The 20,128-nt window shown below is 47.2% G+C and overlaps 1 protein-coding gene across 3 annotated transcripts in view; it reads right to left on the bottom strand.

Moving 5' to 3' along the window:
• The window catches only part of DNAAF9 (dynein axonemal assembly factor 9), an 82,928-nt gene that overhangs the window by 18,227 nt on the left and 44,573 nt on the right, over positions 1 to 20,128 (bottom strand). For all 3 annotated transcript variants that reach the window (XR_014011359.1, XR_014011360.1, XM_081206951.1), the window contains exons 20-31: positions 19,177 to 19,264; positions 17,064 to 17,167; positions 15,178 to 15,324; positions 13,445 to 13,533; positions 11,626 to 11,724; positions 5,929 to 6,046; positions 5,513 to 5,601; positions 4,133 to 4,291; positions 2,337 to 2,462; positions 1,930 to 1,967; positions 1,295 to 1,430; positions 614 to 700 (exon numbers count right to left, since the gene is read on the bottom strand). Coding sequence is in view for 1 of the 3 variants with exons in the window: in XM_081206951.1 (XP_081063077.1) it covers positions 614 to 700; positions 1,295 to 1,430; positions 1,930 to 1,967; positions 2,337 to 2,462; positions 4,133 to 4,291; positions 5,513 to 5,601; positions 5,929 to 6,046; positions 11,626 to 11,724; positions 13,445 to 13,533; positions 15,178 to 15,324; positions 17,064 to 17,167; positions 19,177 to 19,264 (1,280 nt within the window). In the remaining 2 variants the exon portion in view is untranslated. The remainder of the gene's footprint in view (positions 1 to 613; positions 701 to 1,294; positions 1,431 to 1,929; positions 1,968 to 2,336; positions 2,463 to 4,132; positions 4,292 to 5,512; positions 5,602 to 5,928; positions 6,047 to 11,625; positions 11,725 to 13,444; positions 13,534 to 15,177; positions 15,325 to 17,063; positions 17,168 to 19,176; positions 19,265 to 20,128) is intronic.

Below are 20,128 nucleotides of genomic sequence, written 5' to 3' on the forward strand. Positions count from 1 at the left end.
CGCTTTAGCTGAGATTACTGCAAAGGACTTGATGACCCTCAGGGTCCCTTCTAACTCTGATTCTAGGTGAATTTGAGTATTGGAGGTATTTAAATACAAGGCGCTGCATTCAAACAGGAGATCAAGAGGGGGAAATAAGCGATATGATGTCCAAGATATTTGGCTTCTTGCAATGCATCTGTGAGGAACGCCCCACAAAAAAAAAACCCTCTTATTTCCCTCTTAGCTCATGAATGCCTGCTAATTGCAAACTGGTTTCCAAGCGTCCAACTCCCTTTTGTTGCCCAAACAGCAAAAACCACACTAGTGAAGACCTGGCAATGATGAAAAGAGATGGACTAGGAGACCTTTCAGAGATTCCGTCCCTGTTTGGTGAAATTTCTACAGTGCTCTCCAGTTCGGACAGCCATCTTTTAATTAGAAAATGGGGCTGGAGAACAACAAGACAACTGAATGGATTTCTCTAAGAAACTAATTGCAGCATTTCATTACCGAAGCGATTTATCTGGGCAGATTAAATGGAGGGGAAAATAAATCTAGTAGTGCTTTATAATGCTCATGTTTATTAAAGGATATTGCACTTGAAACCTTTTTACCAAAAGGAGATACTTGCCAGCCAGGGTATGTTAAGTAGCGAGTCGTCAGCATCTGTGGAGCTGAGAAACTGTTTTCAGATAGGATTAGTTCGATGTCTTCATTCCTAGCAGGAGAGAGAGTGAGGTTTCGTTTAGGGGGGGAATCACCTTTAAAGTGCACTTTCCCAGAAGCAGAGGCAACCGTCAGGATTTAAACCTGTATCCTACCCACCAGGTGAGTCAGATCAACCTGGGGGGTCTTTTCTGGCTTGCCATTTTAATGTAACAGCAGGTGCTTTTTGGCTTCTAGTCTTCCTGATCCTGGAGACAACAAAAAGCTGTCTTCAAACCCCTAAGAACCATTTTCTTCTTCAAGATCCAAAGCATTTCAAACCCGTTTTCCCACAACCCTCCGAAAGGGAGCTTGAGTGTAGCTTATGGCCCTGTTAATGTAATGTAAACAAGGATTTAAAACTCTCAGTGAGTCATAGTCTGGGAACATCTGGTTGGAGAGCAGCAACGGAGGAGGATATGGAAAATGCCAGCTTGCCGCCAGCAGCGGAGGCGTCTCGTCTGCAAAATGGCAGCCCAGGCAACTGAGAGTTCTCACATCTGCTTCATTCCTGTGCAAAGCACCCAAAAAGGACCGGCGTTTCTCTCCTCTTCCGGGATAAGTGGTCCACGTGCCGCAGAGGGCAGGTGGAAACATCCAGGCTTACCTGGTCACGACCCCGTTTTCTGCCAGGATGAACGACACGGTGGGGTTCGCGGCTCGGATGAGGTTCTGGAGCTGAACAAGGAGTGGGTGTCTCTGCTCGGCTGTATGGCTTGTGAAGACCACGTTGCTCACCAAACCTGGGGAGGAAAGAAAGCAAACAGGGTCAGCTGTCTTAGGGAATGTCTTCACCAGCCACTGGGTGCTCTTGGGAGATCAGAGCATAAAGGTGGTAAGCCAAGGCAATCAGTAAAAGGACAAGACTCTGTTGTGGGTATTTAAAGGTCAGCTCAACGCTCCTCCCTGAAACTGCTGTCATACAGCAATCCAGCTCTCCTGCTCGCTTGACAGCAGAGATTGCTTGTCAGGCTGCCACCCTCTTGTCCATCAGGACCCACTTTTTAAAGCTTTCCTTAAGCTACCAGACACTTCTGTGAGCAGCTCTCTACGTTGCTGTTTGCTACTAAGTTTTCAGTGCCTGGTCTCCTGCTGCATCCTAATTCTCGACGTCCGCTAGGCAGATATATGGCTGGCCAACACCACCCCGTACGGCAGCAGTCTCCACAGGACACCTTAAAGGCTTACAGCTTCATTCCTGAAAGGAAATGTGCATCTTACTTTTGCATACAGAGATTTTACCTTGTGAGCACTGGTCCAGGAACTTGGGGAAAAGAAGCCTGTAAAATACAAATGCATTAGCGTTAAGAGTGTTAGGGATACAGGCAGATGTCGTCTGCTAGTCTTCAAAGCCCCCTGAAGCTACCACACCCTCAGGAAGATCACTGGTTCCTCAAGCATAAGGTTATCTACCTCAACTGATCGCAGCGCTCAGGCAAGATCACTTCGCAGGGAAGACACTTTCAAGCCAAGACATTTCTCTGGTTAAGACATGCTGCGACCTTTCTGATCTCATCTAGGAAAGCTCGCAAGGTGCGGCTTCCCTGGCTACAGAAATCTGTGGCTTCTAAGGCAGCTAGCATGACAACGTGCAGGTACACGGGGAAGAAATGTCTGTGCCATGCATGCAGGGGCTTGCAAAGGGGTACCTGTGTTCCATGTAGCAACTCAGCGGCTCGACGCAAGTACTGATGGCTCCAATGACGAAAGCAGCCTTCACGTCAGCGTCTGGGTGAGTCTGGAGAGCCTGCACAACGTCAATCACGTCTGTGTATCTGCAGATGGAACGAAAGCAAAGGGTTGTGATGCGGCGGGGAAGCACAAGGACTATGGCTGCTGCCAGCCTAGGTGGAAAGAGACCGTGGGTATACATGAATGGCGCAATGAGCTTCGATTCTGAGAAAGCATTTCTTATCCAAGTCCTGGGGCAGGGAGGTAAAATGGCTCTTCTCTTGTGATTTGCACAAGGGCACCTCTCCCTTCCCACAGTCATTCACAAAAAGACACCCCCTGCAGTATATCGAAGAGGAACCTCCAGCTGCGCAGGTTAGGAGGTGATGGGAGTTGTAGTGTGGAGCATTTAGAGGGTACCTGGTTCTGCTGGGGGGTGACTGCCATTCACATCTGAACATCAGGTGCGCAGCAGGGAACTTAGGCAGCTGGCAGAGAGCAGGATTGTGGCTTAGAGAGACCCTTGACTCCAGCCAGCAGGGGTCTTAAGAGCATCATTCTCGAGATGCAGGCAAAGAGAGAAGATGCGGGCAAAGAGAGACAGCAATGAAAAAGGACAAGAGGTCGTGCACCAATTGGTTTGTGTCCCACTCTCACCCCCCTGGTTTCCATTGTGTTCATCTCTTTCTCAAAATGCCAAAGGTGACGATCTGATCTGCTGCAAACAGCTTTTTCAAAGGCTTCTTGCCATCCCTTGTTCTGCGTTGGCGGGCAAAGTATACTTGACCTCACTTCCGACATTTCTTAATAGAAATGCCTTGGTGCGTTATTGTAAAGGGCTTCCGTGTCGGGTCCATAACTCCCCTCAACTGAGCAGCACTTCCCTTGGAGAGTGATTTCATGATGCTTTGAATCAAGACCAAAACAATGCTTGCCAAGGCTGCTCCTGCCACCCAGTCCGATAAAATGTGCTGTGTGGGAGCTTTTAGGCAGGAAGGAAGACAACGAAGGCCTTTCTACTTGCTATCCTGGGGCTATTTAAAAGTTACAAAACCAGTCTCTCTCGCTCCAAACTTAATGTGTGTGTGCGTTCAACTGCGTTCATGTGTGTTATTTTGGATTTTTCTGGAACATGTAGCCATGTACCAAAGCAAAAGGCTTCTGAACACTCTAAAAGCATCCCTTTATATCAAGGAGAAAAGTCCATCTAGTGCCTCTCTTTTTGTGTGTGGGGGGGTGTAGGTGTCCTTTGCCTACAAGATGTTGGCTATACTTTTGAATAGTTTGTTCGAGTATTGCTACCATTCTCTGCAGGGGTAAGCAGGCTTCAGGCTTGTGGGAATTACTTCACTTTTTTAAAGTTAAAAAAACAAAACTAGAATCCTAAGATCCACCAGCCAAAAGAGTATCTCAGCTGGGTGGACATACACTAAGAATTAAATAAGAGGAATGCCTCAGAGTCAAGGTATCTGTGATCAGGATCTTTCACAGAAAAAATCCACTCCTGGTTCCCCGCTCCAAGCAATCATTTTTCAGCAATCCTGGTTTTGTGTGGGGTGGGAGAGGTGACTTTCAGTTGCTGCCACTGTAAGACAAGTGGGAGCCAGAAACTGTTATCAACCCAGTGCACATCATCCAGAGATCTAGCAGAAGATCCCATTCTACCTAAACCCACCACCCAATTTACAGATCTGAGGTCAAACGCATCTCAAAGTGGCAATATGAAGATGGCAGATTGCTAAAAGCTCACGCAGATCTAGAAGCAGTCTCTTACCCTTGCAGAACCACCAGCAGCCTCACTTTCTTCCTACTGTAAGCCGAGAGACGAGCACTTCGGCTGTGCTGGGGTTCAAGGACGCTTGCCAGGAACCGCTGGAAATGAGCTGCGCTGAAACATTCAGGGCTGTCCATGGTCTGGCGATAAACAAGCCACCTAAAAGAGCATAACGAAGTCAGAACAATGCTGCCTGCTTCATTGTCAACACCGTCCGCAGAAAAACATATCATTAGTACAGTGGTACCTTGGGTTACAAACGCTTCGGGTTACAAACATTTCGGGCTACAAACTCCGCTAACCCGGAAGTAGTACCACAGGTTGAAAACTTTGCCCCAGGATGAAAATGGAAATTGTGCGGTGGCGGCAGTAGGAGGCCCCATTAGCGAAAGCGAGCCTCAGGTTAAGAATGGTTTTGGGTTAAGAATGGACCTCCAGAACAAATTAAGTTCATAACCCAAGCTACCACTGTACATTATCATCAGCACATTGTAATTTATTTTGCCCTAGTTTTTTTCACCTGCCCTTTCATCCTGCAATTTAATAGTACACTATTGAGACTTAACATAAGGTAAAGGTAAAGGGACCCCTGACCATTAGGTCCAGTCGTGGCCGATTCTGGGGTTACGGCGCTCATCTCGCTTTATTGGCCAAGGGAGCCGGCATACAGCTTCCGGGTCATGTGGCCAGCATGACTAAGCCGCTTCTGGCGAACCAGAGCAGCGCACATAAATGCCGTTTACCTTCCTGCCAGAGCGGTACCTATTTATCTACTTGCACTTTGACATGCTTTCGAACTGCTAGGTTGGCAGGAGCTGGGACTGAACGAGAGCTCACCCCGTCGCGGGGATTTGAAACGCCAACCTTCTGATCGGCAAACCCTAGGCTCTGTGGTTTAACCCACAGAGCCACCCATATCCTGAGACTTAACATAGGTGGTGGTAAAACAAATGCCTTTAGAGAATACGTGGTGATAAATAATAATACTTCCCACCCACCTCTGCTTTGTCTAAATCAGGACTGGGGGGGAGGAAAAACCACTCTGTGAGTTGCCCTCAGTAAAAGGCCGCAGCTTTGTGGCCACAGGATCCATCCCACGAATCTCCTGGGAGGGCAGGGAAAGACCCCTGCCTGGAACCATGGGGCTGATGGGGGCTAGTCGTAACATCTGGGCAGTGTCAGGTTGGCAAAGACTGGGATAGACCATTCGAGCACCTCAGTAGAACCAGGCTCCAAGGCAGAGAGGTCATACTTGGAGAAGGTCCTGACCACTAATTGCTCCCCTACGAACAGCTTTAGCAGGACATAGTTTCCCATCAGCCACCACTATTTTTTAAAAAGAGGAGGAGGAAAACAGCAACAAAGTAAATCACAACTAACCTTCCATATTCTTTGTTAAAAGTGACCAGGAAAGAACAGAGATCACTCGAGCGACATCCCGGGAGGCCGGTTAAGATGGTGATCACCACCTCAAAGCAGGAGAAGAACTAGTTAAATCATTGCCATCATTACTGACTGCGCTGCTAGTTTTCAAAGGGGCTAAAATGGGTCTGTGGGCAGGACGAAGTAATCATGTGTGTACGTTATGTTTGAAAGAGGCTATTTTAAGGGCAGGAAAGCCAAATTTGAAAAGAAGTTTTTTTAAGAAAATGGCAGACAAGTACGTAAAACCCCTTGCAATCAGGTTGCCAAGATGGGTTACACTGGAGGAAAATGCACGAAAATGAAATAAAAACACTGTAATGCAAACAGAGGACCTTTAAGAAATGTCACAAGTCTCAGATTAGCTGTCTTACCTTATCATTCTCCGCCTCGTTGTCAGGAAGCGCTTTGGACTGCTGCAGCAACGTTGGCAAATGGGCTCTCATCACTGGCTCACGGCTTACGCTGCTGACCGTAAAGTGCTGTAGAAATCTTTGGAGGAAGAAGACAGCGCAGAGTTGTTTGTGGCCATACTTACTTTTCAGGAGGAACCCCTGGAGGCCTGCATGGCTGCCACTGAGCCCACAAAGATGCTGAGAATCCAGCAAAGGCCCAATTTATATGGAATCATCTCGGTCCAATAAACCTTAGTTTTTTGGACCAAGTATAAGCCGTGCGCTTGTGCATACCAGCCTCCCTTTCTCCACACACCCCATTATCTCTGTTTCTTGAAGCACATTCCCCCATTAATTTCAAAACCAGCCAATTTGTGGCTTGCTCCATAACAAGACCCGATTCCCACCCAGAGTTGGAGAGACATGTGCCCAGCTAACAAACAACTGGGATTCCATGGAATAACTTGTCCTTTGGTCAGCACAAAACCATTTCCGAACTCAAGAGGAGGTGGAGTTACGGGCTTCACGCCCTCTCCATGTGCGCGGGGGCTGGCTCTCAGCCTCCACGCGATTGAGGGGATCCCCGGCCGCGTCATCCCCTGACCAGCCATTCAGCTGGCCTAGAGGGGCGTGGCTTGCGCGATATCACACTGGTGCAGCCGGGGAACTCCCTCTTTTGCCGCCTATTGAAGGGTAAAGGATTCCGGGGGGCGTGGCCCTGTCCGAAGCCTATGGAGGTGAGGGCCTAAGGCACGCCCCCGAGCGGTGACCCCGGGGGAGTTCTGTTCAGTTTCTGTTTCAGTTTCAGTTAATTGGTTCTCGTGGGAAACTTGCAGATTCTAGCTTCACCAATTAACTCAAGCTGGTGTCAATTTACTCTTGGCAGAAAGCCCAGGTCTGCTTGACCTAGAAACTACTCACTCTGATTGGTTAACGAGCAGCACTCAACTCTGTTATCTAGGGATTGCTAGCACAGTTTGATGTGAGGTGTGTTAGGAGTTAGAAGTGCTGTGAATGGTTATGAGAGAGAAAGAGAGGGTTTATTTTGCTTTTATTTGTATGCAGAAACTCTGCTGGTTTTATTTTTCCTTTTAATAAATCCTGTAAATAGTTCTTCTGAGTCTAGCTGACTAGTCATTACTGCCGCAACTAGCTTCTTCGCTGTGCAGGAAAACTCTGCTACGTTTGGGCTAAAGCCAGTAGGGCTATGCCTGACACTTCAAAGTTCCATGAGGTTATGGGCATTGTGCTGCCAGCCTGAGTTGCGGTGGTGTCAGCATCAACGGCGTTGGTTCCAGTAGTTCCAGAAGTTGTTGTTCTCTGGCTGGTTCCTGACCGTGGTGAGCTGGTGACGCAGCGGACTCAAGGACAACAGCTGCAGCGTGTGAGTGCTGGGTGCTGTGGTTCCTGTTTTCTCTCTCAGTGGTCGTGAGTAGCTGGTTCCGGGTTCCAGGGACATCGCTCTCAAGATGGCCTCACAACCAGGTCAGATGGCTTTTGAGCGTCTGAATGACTCCAATTACTTGCTGTGGTCGGAACGCATGCAGGCAGTGCTGCAGAGGGATCGTCTCTGGCAAGTGGTGAGTAAGTTTCCTGCGAAGCCTGATGATGAAGACCTCGATACAGACCAAAGAGCAAGGGCCACAATTGTCTTGGGGCTGGAAGATTCCCAGTTGCCGTATGTGAGGGGAATCAAGACAGCTAGAGGTGTGTGGCAAGCACTTAAAGAACTCCATGTGTGTGAGACAGCGGTTTCCAAGCTGTTCATTCGCAAGGCATTGTACAAGGCAACGTTACAGCCTGGGGTTACAACGCAGGAACACCTACACAGTTTACAGTTAAAGTTTGCTGCGCTACAGGAAAGAGACTGTGCGTTAGACCAGCAGGAGAAGGTGGCTATTATTTTGAGTTCTCTCCCTGAAAGCTGGGATAATTTAGTTTTGTCTCTAGAAGGCATACAGGAACGTGATTTATCAGTCAGTTACGTTACTGGGCGTTTGATTGAAGAATGGCAGAAGAGGCAAGAAAGGTCGGTGGCTGCAGAGGCTTCTACAGGTGGGCGGTTTGGAAGGAGTTCTCATGCCGTGCCAGAGGTGAAGCAAAAGCAGCGTACCGGTGAGGAGTCAGCGTTTGCTGTTAGGCGTTGTTTCCGATGTGGGTCTTCAGCGCATCTAAAACGACAATGTCCGGAGTTGGTCAAGTCTCAGTGGCCGGTGCAGGAGCAGAGACGAGATCAGCAGCAGCAGCAGCGTAAAAAGAACTTCTTCAAACAAAAACAGTCGGCTCAGCTGGTGACCGGCAAGGTCAAGATTGCTGATGAGAAACAAGCGGTCTGGGTGGTCGATTCGGGAGCGTCTCGCCACATCGTGAATTCAGATGAATTGTTTGTTTCCAAGAACTCAGCACAGCGCAGCCAGGTGGCTCTAGCAGACGGAAGTACATCCGAAGTGATTTCGGGGGGTGCAGTTTATGTTCCTTGTCTTCGTGAATGCCTGCAAAATGTACTTTGTGTGCCGTCATTAAGGAGCAATCTGATGTCTGTAGATTGTTTGCTAAAAGCTGGGTTTAAAGTGTATTTTGAAGGAGACAGTTGCATTATTAAGAAGGCTGGTGAGATTTTAGGCACTGCTAAGTCAGAGGGAGGCTTGTTTTGGCTTAAAGCAGGATCTCAAGTTGCAGCAGTAGTCAGTAAATCTCAGCCTGCAGTGAATAACAAAGCTATACATGACAACTGTGTGCACTTATTGCATAGGAAAATGGGGCATGCTTGCTGGAAAAGTGTACTAAAAATGTCTGAATTGGCTGATGGGGGTAATTTAAAGAGTTGTAACAAGTACCTTGATTGTAATGTGTGTAAAAAGGTTAAAACCCACAGAGTCTCTTACCCCAGAAGTGACAGAGTCAGTGAGTCACCGCTACAGCTGGTTCACATGGACGTAATTGGTCCATTTGCTGTAAGCAGGGGTGGATCACGTTTTTCACTAACAATTGTGGATGACGCCACGCGTTATTCTTGGGTTTTTCCCATGAAAAATAAGGGTGACGTGTTCACTAAGTTTAAAGGCTGGGTGGCATCTGTGGAAAGATTTCTGTCCATTAAACTCAAAAGGATTCAGACGGACAGAGGTGGCGAATTTATGTCAAATGCCTTTAAAGATTGGTTACAAAAGCGTGGCATTGGGCATAGAAAAACGAACGTTTTTTCCCCAGAGGAGAATGGCGTTGCAGAGCGAAAAAACAGATCTTTACAAGATATGATGTTTGCCATGCTTGCTGATGCTGATTTGCCCATGTCTTATTGGGGGGAGAGCATGCTCACCGCGTGTTATCTCCAAAACAGGCTCTTTCACCAAACAATAGGTACAACCCCGTACTTTAAATTGTTTCAGAAAAAACCTAAAATTGACCATTTGCATGTGTTTGGATCAAAAGCCTGGGTATTAATTCCGAAACAAATGAGAAAGAAGGGAGATCCTAAGACCAAACAGTTAGTGTTTGTGGGTTACCAGGAGCTGGGAAAAGGTTTCCGCTTTGCTGAAGGGACAAATGGCATTGTGATCTCCAGGAATGCCAGTTTTTGTGAACATAGTGGCTGGGAGAGACTACATGCCAATACTGAGGTTTGGTTTGAACCTTCCCAGGAGCTTCATGACTCTGAAGGTAGACACAGGGAGTCAGAGTCTGAGGGGGAGGAAAGTTCAGATAAGAGCTCTCAAGAAAGTGAAGTTAGCCAAAGACCAGTTGCTAAGCAACAAAAGAGAGGTCATAGTTCTGAGGAGGAAAGTGGGTCAGAAGAAAAATTTTCTCCCAGAAGATCTAAAAGACAAAACAAAGGAGTGCCTCCAGTGCGTTTTTCCCCAGATACTGCAAATGTGTTTAGTGTAATTGCAGAGCCCAAGAGTTTTCAGGAGGTGCTAAAGTTACCAAAAGAGGAGGCAGAGCGCTGGAAACAGGCAATGGAGGAAGAGATGTCCTCTCTGAATGAGCACAAGGTTTTTACACCAGTGGCAGCGCCTGAGGGGGCAAAGATTGTATGCTGCAGGTGGGTGTGCAAAAGACTTAGGCCCGGTTAGGACATATCTAGGGTTGGAAGTGTGCTGGGCCCAAGATGGCAGCTGCCTAATTAGTCAGCAGAACAAAGTTAAGCAACTACTGACTACATACAGGATGCAGGATTGCAAAGGGGCAGCGGTGCCTATGGATCCAGGTTTCATAAAAACACTTCATATAGATGAGAGTCCTGAATTTGAACATCCTGATGTATATCACTCTGTAATTGGAAGTTTGTTGTATATAGCACAGTGGTCCAGACCTGATATTAGCTATGCAGTAGGCATATTAAGTAGATTGGTCTCAAAACCCACACTAAATGCCTGGAAAGGGGTAAAACAAGTTCTGAGGTATCTCAAGCAGACAATTGGCTATATGTTACAATTAAATTCTTCAGAGGATGAAATGTTGAGTTGCTACTGTGATAGTGACTGGGGAAATTTGCCAGATAGAAAATCTGTCACAGGACTAGTCATAAGGGTCGGTGGAGCTTTAATCAGCTGGCGGTCACGCAAGCAAGACGTAGTAAGTGTGTCATCAACGGAATCAGAGTACGCCGCATTGAGTGAATTGTGCAACGAGGTGATTTATTTCAAGCATTTGTTAACAGATTTAAATGTAAATTGTGGAGAACCAGTACAAGTTTACATTGATAATCAAGCTTGTATAACATTAAGTAAAACAGAGGGTTTCAAATCGCGTTCCAAACATATCTCTGTAAAATACCAAAATGTACGTTGCTGTGTACAAGACAATGTAATCACCTGTACTTATGTGTCAAGTGAAGAAAATGTAGCAGATGTGTTAACTAAACCATTGGCAAAGGTAAAGAACAAGCGAATGTGCAAGGGTTTAGGTTTGCTGGAAAAATAATCTCCTACATAGGTGTATTTGGAGTTAATTGTTCAGCAGAATCTGTGAGGGGGTGTTCAGTTTCTGTTTCAGTTTCAGTTAATTGGTTCTCGTGGGAAACTTGCAGATTCTAGCTTCACCAATTAACTCAAGCTGGTGTCAATTTACTCTTGGCAGAAAGCCCAGGTCTGCTTGACCTAGAAACTACTCACTCTGATTGGTTAACGAGCAGCACTCAACTCTGTTATCTAGGGATTGCTAGCACAGTTTGATGTGAGGTGTGTTAGGAGTTAGAAGTGCTGTGAATGGTTATGAGAGAGAAAGAGGGGGTTTATTTTGCTTTTATTTGTATGCAGAAACTCTGCTGGTTTTATTTTTCCTTTTAATAAATCCTGTAAATAGTTCTTCTGAGTCTAGCTGACTAGTCATTACTGCCGCAACTAGCTTCTTCGCTGTGCAGGAAAACTCTGCTACGTTTGGGCTAAAGCCAGTAGGGCTATGCCTGACACTTCAAAGTTCCATGAAGTTCCTAGTTGATGTGCATCAGCAGGACTCCCCCTACTGGTGGTTAACCCTTCCCGGTCTTCAAACAATCGTGCTGAAGCCAGATAGTCGTTTAGGACCAATGCCTAAGGCAATACCGCTCATTCCTGTAACCAATAAAGTTGTGGCCATTTTTTGCCCATTAACCTAGTATTTGTGCCATGTGTCTTTATTTCCACCGGGGGGGGGGCAGGAACTTGCCACGCAAAGGCTATTTTTGAGAAATCTCACCTGTCCAGATCTGGGAGGCTGACCGATATTCTCAGCTGGCTCCATCTTTCTCCGGGGGGACAGGACAGGACGGTGAAAAGCTTCTGCATGCTGGTATGCCTGGAACAAGGACACACATTTAGAACTAAGGATCTGGCCGTAGGAAAATGCTGTCTCCGTTTCCTTCTAGTCAACGTGCACTGCTGCAAAGCCAAACCACCACGTCTCAAACTCACCTTTCAACATGAGGCCAAGGGAATGGTCTGGCAGGGGAGTGAAATACGCCACTCATTCAATGCAGCTTTGTACAAAAGACCTTTGCTCCTGCCTTGTGCCCAGGTAATATAATCGCTCTCTCTTCAGCCTCTCTCCCTCCTATAGTGTTCTCCTTTTCACTTCTTCCCTCCCTCTTGCCAAAAGACAGCTGTGGCTCTGCTGGAGCGACCACTCAGGCCAGGCTGCGACCAAGAACACCTCCAGGTACCCTTTGCATTCTACATGCAAGATGATTTGTGCTCGTGATGGCACTGGGTGGAAAGATGCAACTCCCCCTCAACACTGTTTTTCCATGCAGAACTTCAGGAGTGGAAATCCTGCTGTGTTTCCAATCAGTGCAAGCCTAGGAGCCTCCGACTGGAAGCCTGTAATTTTCTCTACTGTATCTCCTATGTGGACGGCACAGAAGTGCGCATGCACTATGACTGCATCAGCGTGGATCAGGACAGTTAGCCTTCAAACTTTTTGGAGCCAGGACACACATTTTAAAGGCTAGCTTCAGATTTCTTCATGCACACACTCGTTCCCCCCCCCCCTTCTTTTTAGGGTGACTGAATGGCAAAGGGCAGCAGACCTCTGAAATTTTAAGAGCTTTTAACAGAAGAGGGAATTGGGGGAGGCAGCTTAGAAAAGATGAACCTATAAATGGGCTCCTATTAAACTATTGGGTGACTCTCCTCCATTGCACTCCTCTCTCTCTCTGCATCTGTGCTGCTGTTTAAAAAGAAACCCATGCAAAAAGGAAAATGGCTTTGGCACTCTTGCAACTCACCTTAGGCTGCAGGGAGACTTTCTCGCGGGTCCTGACCCACCAGCTGAAGGGCCAGTGGCCTCAAAGGAGGCCAGAGGGACCTCCACTAATATAAGCTTGTAATGCTAACTCCACAAGAGAATAAATGCAATGGATCAGGGGACGGGAGAGGAATAAGCAACTGCACACACCAAGCAAACCAGAAAATGGCTTGATATTTAGTTTGCGTCAGCGTGAAACACACATGGAGGGACTCCACAGCACACAGAACCTTCTACAGATACATTATGAGTGAATGTGCTCTCTAGTATGGATCCTTATCTTGCCAAAACAGCACCACTTGCACACAAGGGGGAGGAATGAGCAGGGACAGGAGGAAACCCTAAGGTTTGCAGATGAATGTAAAATCCTTGGGGGCGTGGACAAGTGGTGGCTGAGCTCAGCAAGGGCTAAATGTGCTCACTGAATGCCGGCTGACTGGTGAAAAATGGAAAAGCTGAGCGGGGAGATGGGATGGAATGGAACATCCTAGAAAAGGGCATGGCTGGCAGGCAAGCCTCCTGGGACAGGAGCACTCCACCCTGCCCTGTTTTCTTGTGGCTCCCCCGTTTCATGCCATTCTATAGAGGGGGGAAGGGCCATCTGTTCAGTGGCGTAGCGTGGGTTGTCAGCACCCGGGGCAAGGCAAGTAATTTGCGCCCCCTCTGCCCTAGGGGCAGAGAGCTGCGAGTGCGAGCGCCCCCCCCCCGATGTTGCGCCCGGTGCGGCCGGTCCCCCCTGCACCCCCCAAGCTACGCCACTGCATCTGCTCACAATTTCTCCTGTTCTACAGGCAGGCAGCCATCCTGGGTCATCTTCAAGGTTACTCCCGAATTCCCCCGCTGTTGCCAAACAGAGCAAACCTATAAGGAAGAACACAAAACATTCAAATTACACAGTTTAATGCTGCATTTAATAGTTGCAGCAGAACTATGAGGTGATATTTGTTTTGGAAGGTGAACCGCCACTGATGGCTAACCCAAGAGGATTCCTGGGGTACTACTAGTTATTAACATCTGTAATTAGGAGTCCTCTCTGCGGAAGGCGTTTAAAAACCGAACTGGGCTTCCCAGAACAACTGGAGCCTGCTGTCATCCATGGTAATAAATGCTAACACTAAGAGATGGAAACTGAACAGAGCTGCAGCGCTTTAAATGGTTTATTTAATAACGAGGAAAATGAGCTATTTTTCATGTCAGCATTAATGAGATTATGCTTTGCTTTTCCTCTACCAGTAATCAACAGCAGTTAAATCATTACTCTGGAGAAGAAGGTTAATGTGTCAGCATGGCTCATGCTCATCAAGATACACTTTTTTTAGGGGGGTTACCGTCCCCCAACAAACAAATGGCACAATCTGTACTATATTAACCAACTTCCCTTTGGATTTCGGGCTTTGGTGGATTAGTAACTCCCAAGATATTTTAAAATCTGATTTTACTTCAATTGACTCATTACCCATTTTTATTCTGTATTTGCCATGCGTTTTGTTTAACAAAACTCTATTAATACAAAACATTGCCTCTTCTCCATAGAGCCAAAGGCAGATTCTCTCTCTCACACACACAACACATACATACACACAAAACCACACAAACACTACTCTCTCGCCACACAGTTTACTGCTCAACAATTTTATGATTTTTGCCTCCACTGAAAAGCCATCGCTCTGAAGACAATGTGAACACGCTGTCAGTGATGTCTGACTTGCAATGACCCTTTCACATGTGCAAATTATTACTTGCACGTTCAGACCATCGGCGAACACAGTATCTTGTGTGACTTCAAAAGACAGTCAACAACAGAGAAGGCAAACAGCAGTGGCAAAGGAGGTTCATCACTCGCTTGTGTCAGAGTAAACCAGAGGCATTTTGACCAAGCCAAGTCCCAGGGTTCAGCCCTGCCCAGACCTCAAACGTGAGGTCTGCGCAGAGGAAAAGATGCATTTTCACTGTGACCCTGAAGAGGAATTGCAGTGGTGTCAGACACAACAACTTCCATCATCTTTGGGTGTTCACTGATGGAAGATGGAATCCAGCAACATCTTGAGAGAGCGCACCACGTTGGTTACCCTCAAGCTAGTGGATCTGGATATGCCAACCCCAAAACTGGAAGTCCCCATGCCAACTGCCCATATTCCTGGCTGCCTCTCGGACCACTCCCATTACCCCCAGGGCCACAGGAGCAGAGAAGGTAGAAAGCCAGGAAAGAACTTCAGAGCCGCAGCTGCCAAAATCCATGGTTAGCTCTCTGTGAGGTTACTTGGGAGAAAAAGGATGTACATGGAAACAGCTGCTCGGATCAGGGCCCGGCTGAGAGGCAGGAAGGGGCAGAGCCCCCGATGGCTTCATCCCTCCCCCCGAACCTTCCTGACCCGGGGAAACCAACCGCTAGGGGGAGTCGACTGGCAGAACATCGTAACAACACTCTCTCTACGGGGCGCCCCTTGCCCACCGTATCGAAAAGGGCATTTTTTTACTTCTAGACCGATCTCTTGTTCATGTCACCTGTGAGTAGAAAGCTTTATAAAGCTTTGACTTTGGGAAAAGCGCGATCATCAGAGAGTTGCCTGGAGTGTGGAGCTGGACCGGCAGGTGAGCAAGCAGGGAGCTCTTGTAGTCGATAAGGAGAGCGGCAACAACACTCGTGGAGTCCTAGGGAACAGGAGAAGGAAGAGAACCACTTCTGAAAGGAGGCGGGTGGGAAACTGGCTATCCAAGAGCCCCTGCCCACCCCAAAGGACGTCCGCCATATATAAAAACCCAACATCATGGACATCCTTTTGCATATACTTCCAAGGTTTGAAAACAGTTGGTTAGAAAGAGACTTTGTACAAGAATGCAACACTACTATCTCCCTCTGTTTAAAAGGGATGTTGCAGTACAGCATTTGAGTCCATGAAAGACTGAATGGCCTGATCCTGGATTAGCTCCCTGATGGGGGAGATGCACGGGGAGGTAAGCCCCCTGTTTAGTTGCCACCAGCCCATTTTACCTTTACCTATGTCTGAACCTGGTCAAGAAGAAAAACCAACCAACACTGAACCAAAGAGAAACCGACCGGGAGCTTATGATTGCTTTTGCAAGCAGGTTCTCTGAAACTGTTTTTAGCATCCTGGAGGTTCCCTCTGAAAGTTGGTTTCTGGAACACAGCGGCAATGTGCAAACACTTCAAATATGGCACTGCTGATTCTGAAACACCCCCCTTTTCCCGGATGGTTATCAAGAGAAATGGTCAGCGTAAAGTGGGGGGGAGGCAGCTTATAGAATATGCCGCTAGGGCGCTGATTCATTTAGAGATTAAAATGCTTATCTCTTCCTGTATATCTGCATTATTGCTAGGCTACAGATGTTCCCAACTATCGCCACCTCTCATCTCATTTGTGTTATTTTTAGCTCTCCAGCCTCATGCCTTGCCAGGTCAGTGAAACAATGCAAATTCCCTTTCGGAGTTTTTGCTCCGCGCAGAATACCTGGCAGCCGTTCAGAAGCGATAGCGCAGGCCCCAAAAATAGCCAGAGGTTTATAGGAGCTGGGTGTCTTGAAGCCAAACAATAGAAGGAAGGTCAGGGCCCACACAGCTTGCAACGCCACAAAGGGGCAGGCAGGCGGGGGGGAAAGGATTCAAAGGGGCATGTGCGTTCATAGCCTTTGAATCTGGAGCTTTTCAAGTTTAACCCCTCCATTATGCATTGTTCTTCACGTATAATAAGCCACGCTTCCACCAAATGCTTTTGCAGATTGTGGAGTGGTGATGTAATCGAAGACTCGAGGCAGAAGGAAACACACACATACTTTGAGCACGTCTAAAAGTTCCCTACTTAAGCTGTTGGGTGCAGGGCAAATGACCACATGATCCTTGCTGATTCCACTGCCATGCCAGTCCTCCTTCTACATGAGGCTGCAATTTAAACTGCATTTTAACCTGTATTTTAAATTGGGTTTTTTCCCTATTATCTTTTTACTGTAATTTTACTGGTGTTAGCTGCCCTGAGCCCAGCTCTGGCCGGGGAGGGCAGGGTATAAATAAACATTACTATTATTACTATTATTACTATTATTACTATTATTACTATTATTATTTCAGCAGGCAGCCCCCCTGGCACCACCTGATGTTGTGGGACAGCAACACTCACCACTACCCCGCTCCCCATTTTATTGCAATTCATCCCCACATCTCCCCAGTTTTCAAGGCTGTTTTTCTTCTTACACCTGCCCTCAGTGAACTGAGACAGAGGAGAGTCTGGCCAACTTCTGGTCCTTATTATTCCCAAGCTTGGGGGGGGGGTATTTCTGCCCTGTAGAATTCTGGATTGCACGAGTCTGGAGAAAGTTTTTCTGCCTGCATGGACCGGTTGCGGCAAGAACAGAGCGTGGACTGGACCAGCACTCACCCCATCGTAGAACCTGATGGATGTCATGTGAGCCTTGGAAATGGTGATGCTTCCGTAGTGCGGGTGGCAGAACAGAAGGCCCTCTGAGAAGAAATAGAGCTTACCTGCAAAGGGAAGCAGGGGTGGGGGTGGGGAGGAGAAGACTATATGAGGTGCTTCATGCATCGGCTTAAAATCCCTCTGTATAAAGAGCCAGGCAGATCTTTTTGCCAAGACCACATGACACCGGTCTTGAAAGACCTACACTTGCTCCCAGTACGTTTCCGAGCACAATTCAAAATGTTGGTGCTGACCTTTAAAGCCCTAAATGGCCTTGGCCCAGTATACCTGAAGGAGCGTCTCCAACCCCCATCGTTCTACCCAGACACTGAGGTCCAGCACCGAGGGCCTTCTGGCGGTTCCCTCGCTGCGAGAAGCCAAGTTACAGGGAACCAGGCAGTGGGCCTTCTCGGTGGTGGCACCCTGTGGAACACCCTCCCACCAGATGTCAAAGCGAACAACAACTACCAGACTTTTAGAAGACATCTGAAAGCAGCCCTGTTTAGGGAAGCTTTTAATGTTTAATAGACTGTTGTATTTTAATATTTTTTTGGAAGCCGCCCAGAGTGGCTGGGGAAACCCAACCAGATGGGCGGGATATAAATAAATAAATTATTATTATTATTATTATTATTATTATTATTATTATTATGAACTTGAGGATCATGCACGGTACTGCCCACTTTTAGGCTGAACTGAACATGAGGGAAAGAGGCAACAGTCCCAACGAGAGCAGGCCCGGATGATGCCTTTGGACACATCCACACTACACTAGCTTTAAATAAGCAAACTACTTTTGTGTTTCAGATGCATTGCTCTATATATCTGTACGCTGTCTTTTAAGGGCAGTGAAGTGTGGCGAAATTCCTTTTAGGGAAACTCATTCCTATAAAGTGACGCCACAGAAGCTGAATCTGAGACAGAGATTGGGAAATGCAACTATGCAAAATGTGCCCTTTTTCTTCTGCATTTCTCAGTCACTCTCCCATTAGAGAGTAGAGTCATAGTCACAAATTAAATTTTTCACCCTCTTCCCACTTTTCTTTTTTAAAAAACGTGAACGACGCATAAAAATTCACTCCGATGATTAAATCCACCAGATCCTGGAACTTACCAGAGTCAGTATTTACTTTTAAGGCAGTAATATTTTAGGAGCAAATGCTACCCTTTGGAGGCAAAAGCACATTTGCAGTTTCACTTTGTCACTTAAACCAAATACGGCAAGCTAAAACCTTGCAGCCCACACAGTGCTGGGTTATCCGAAAAGCCTTTTGGATAAAGAGGTCTAAAGGAGATTTCCTAAAGTGAACATCTTAGTGCAAAGGCCTTGTCAGAGAGGCTCAGGTGGTACACCATGTGTGTATTTGTGTGTGTAAATCCAAGTTAGAGCGCCAGAATGGCGTAAATAGATAGGCATCTGGGACTGACTCAAGCTGAAAGGGGACTCAGGGAGGCCTTTACGGTTAAGGGACAGAGCGGCTCTGCTGATCCATGGGGCTGATTTGCACCCCCAAGGAAATGTCGCCACGAGTGGCAACGCTGAGCTTCAACCTCAGAGCAGTTTCATACTGAAACGGGGAGATGACAAGATACAACTAGCAGCACAACAAGGGGGTTTATTTGAGAGGATTCCATTTCATAATAAAACAATTGTTCTAACAGGAAAGAATAAAGACAAAGCACTAGCTGAGGATGAGGACTAGGACCTAAGAATTATTTCAGATGTGTCAATAACTGATGGCATTTTATTACCTCCTGCCACGTCAAAAGCTGTGCCTGAAGCTCTCTGCTTTTTAAAAAGAGGCTTGCTGTTCAACAAGGAAGGGGCTGCTTCTGAAACCGGCACACACGTCCAGGCACAGGGCTAGACGTGAGGTCCTTTGAATCTTGACCGCTACATTTCACTTGAGATTCAAATTCGCGGGTGTCAACAAAATGGCAGACTTTCCGAAAGGGAGGGAGAATCAAAAAGCAGGGAACTGGAGAAACCCAAGGCGAGTGTGTGTGTGTGTGGGGGGGGGCTCTCCTTTCGCTGCCTGTTCATTCAAATGTCCCCTCAGGGCAGGTCGCTTACCTTCCTCTGGTCTACACAGGGAATTGCTGGAAGCAATATAGGCTCCGTCGCCTCCCATCAGAAAGGTTCCCAGGAAAGATTCTTCTTCCTATAAAGATGGGGAGTTTTTTTCAGGATCAAACAATGGCAACAGAGTCTCTGAACTGGACCAATTATATTTGAAAGATACTCTCTCCCTATCGGCTGAACGTTGATCCACAACACCCCTTAGGAACACTGGAAGGTGCCTGGTACCAACTCGGACAATTTGTCCGTCCAGTTCATCATTGTCTGACTGGAGGAAGTTCTCCAGAGTCTCAGGCACAAAGGAGTTGTTTTCTCAGTTGCTATGTGATCTTTCAAATCGCTACGGAAAGTACATGCTCTATGAGCCATCCCTGAACCAATGGCAAAACCTCTTGTCTTTTCTGACTGTACCCGACATGAGGAATGGGCGACCAGTGGCCCTTGGTTTTCTCTTGGTCTCCCATCACCCTCAGCCACGTTTGATGGGCAGGATCTGCAGGGCCATAGATTCCCTATCCCTGCCCCAGTGGTTCTCAGAATGATTGCAAGGCCTCCCCTTAGGAGATATGGGGCACCTGGAGGGAGGAGTGCTGGGTTTTAGAGAGAGGTCACGTCCTGAAGCTAAGGCTGTCTTCTGCCTCCATCAAGCAGGACTGCGTGTGCATAAAAGTGGACTGAATGTCCCCTCATCTAAACTGGATGCAGGGCAGAGGACTGCGCCCTCGATGGCCCTTTAGCCTCATTTCGTTCAAGGACAGGCTTAGAAAAGTTGCTTTTAGCCTTCTCATTGTGCATGCAAACCACATCTAAAGAGCTAAATCTGCAAAACAAGTGGTGGGGAGGAAGAGGACAAGCCCTGAGACAGAAACGGACAATATAACACAAAGCTTAACATTCTTGGGAACCTCCACCAGCGTAGCGTTGACTCAGACACACTCACACACTA

This window comes from Podarcis bocagei (assembly GCF_964188305.1).
Source record: "Podarcis bocagei genome assembly, chromosome: 9".
NCBI lineage: Eukaryota > Metazoa > Chordata > Lepidosauria > Squamata > Lacertidae > Podarcis > Podarcis bocagei.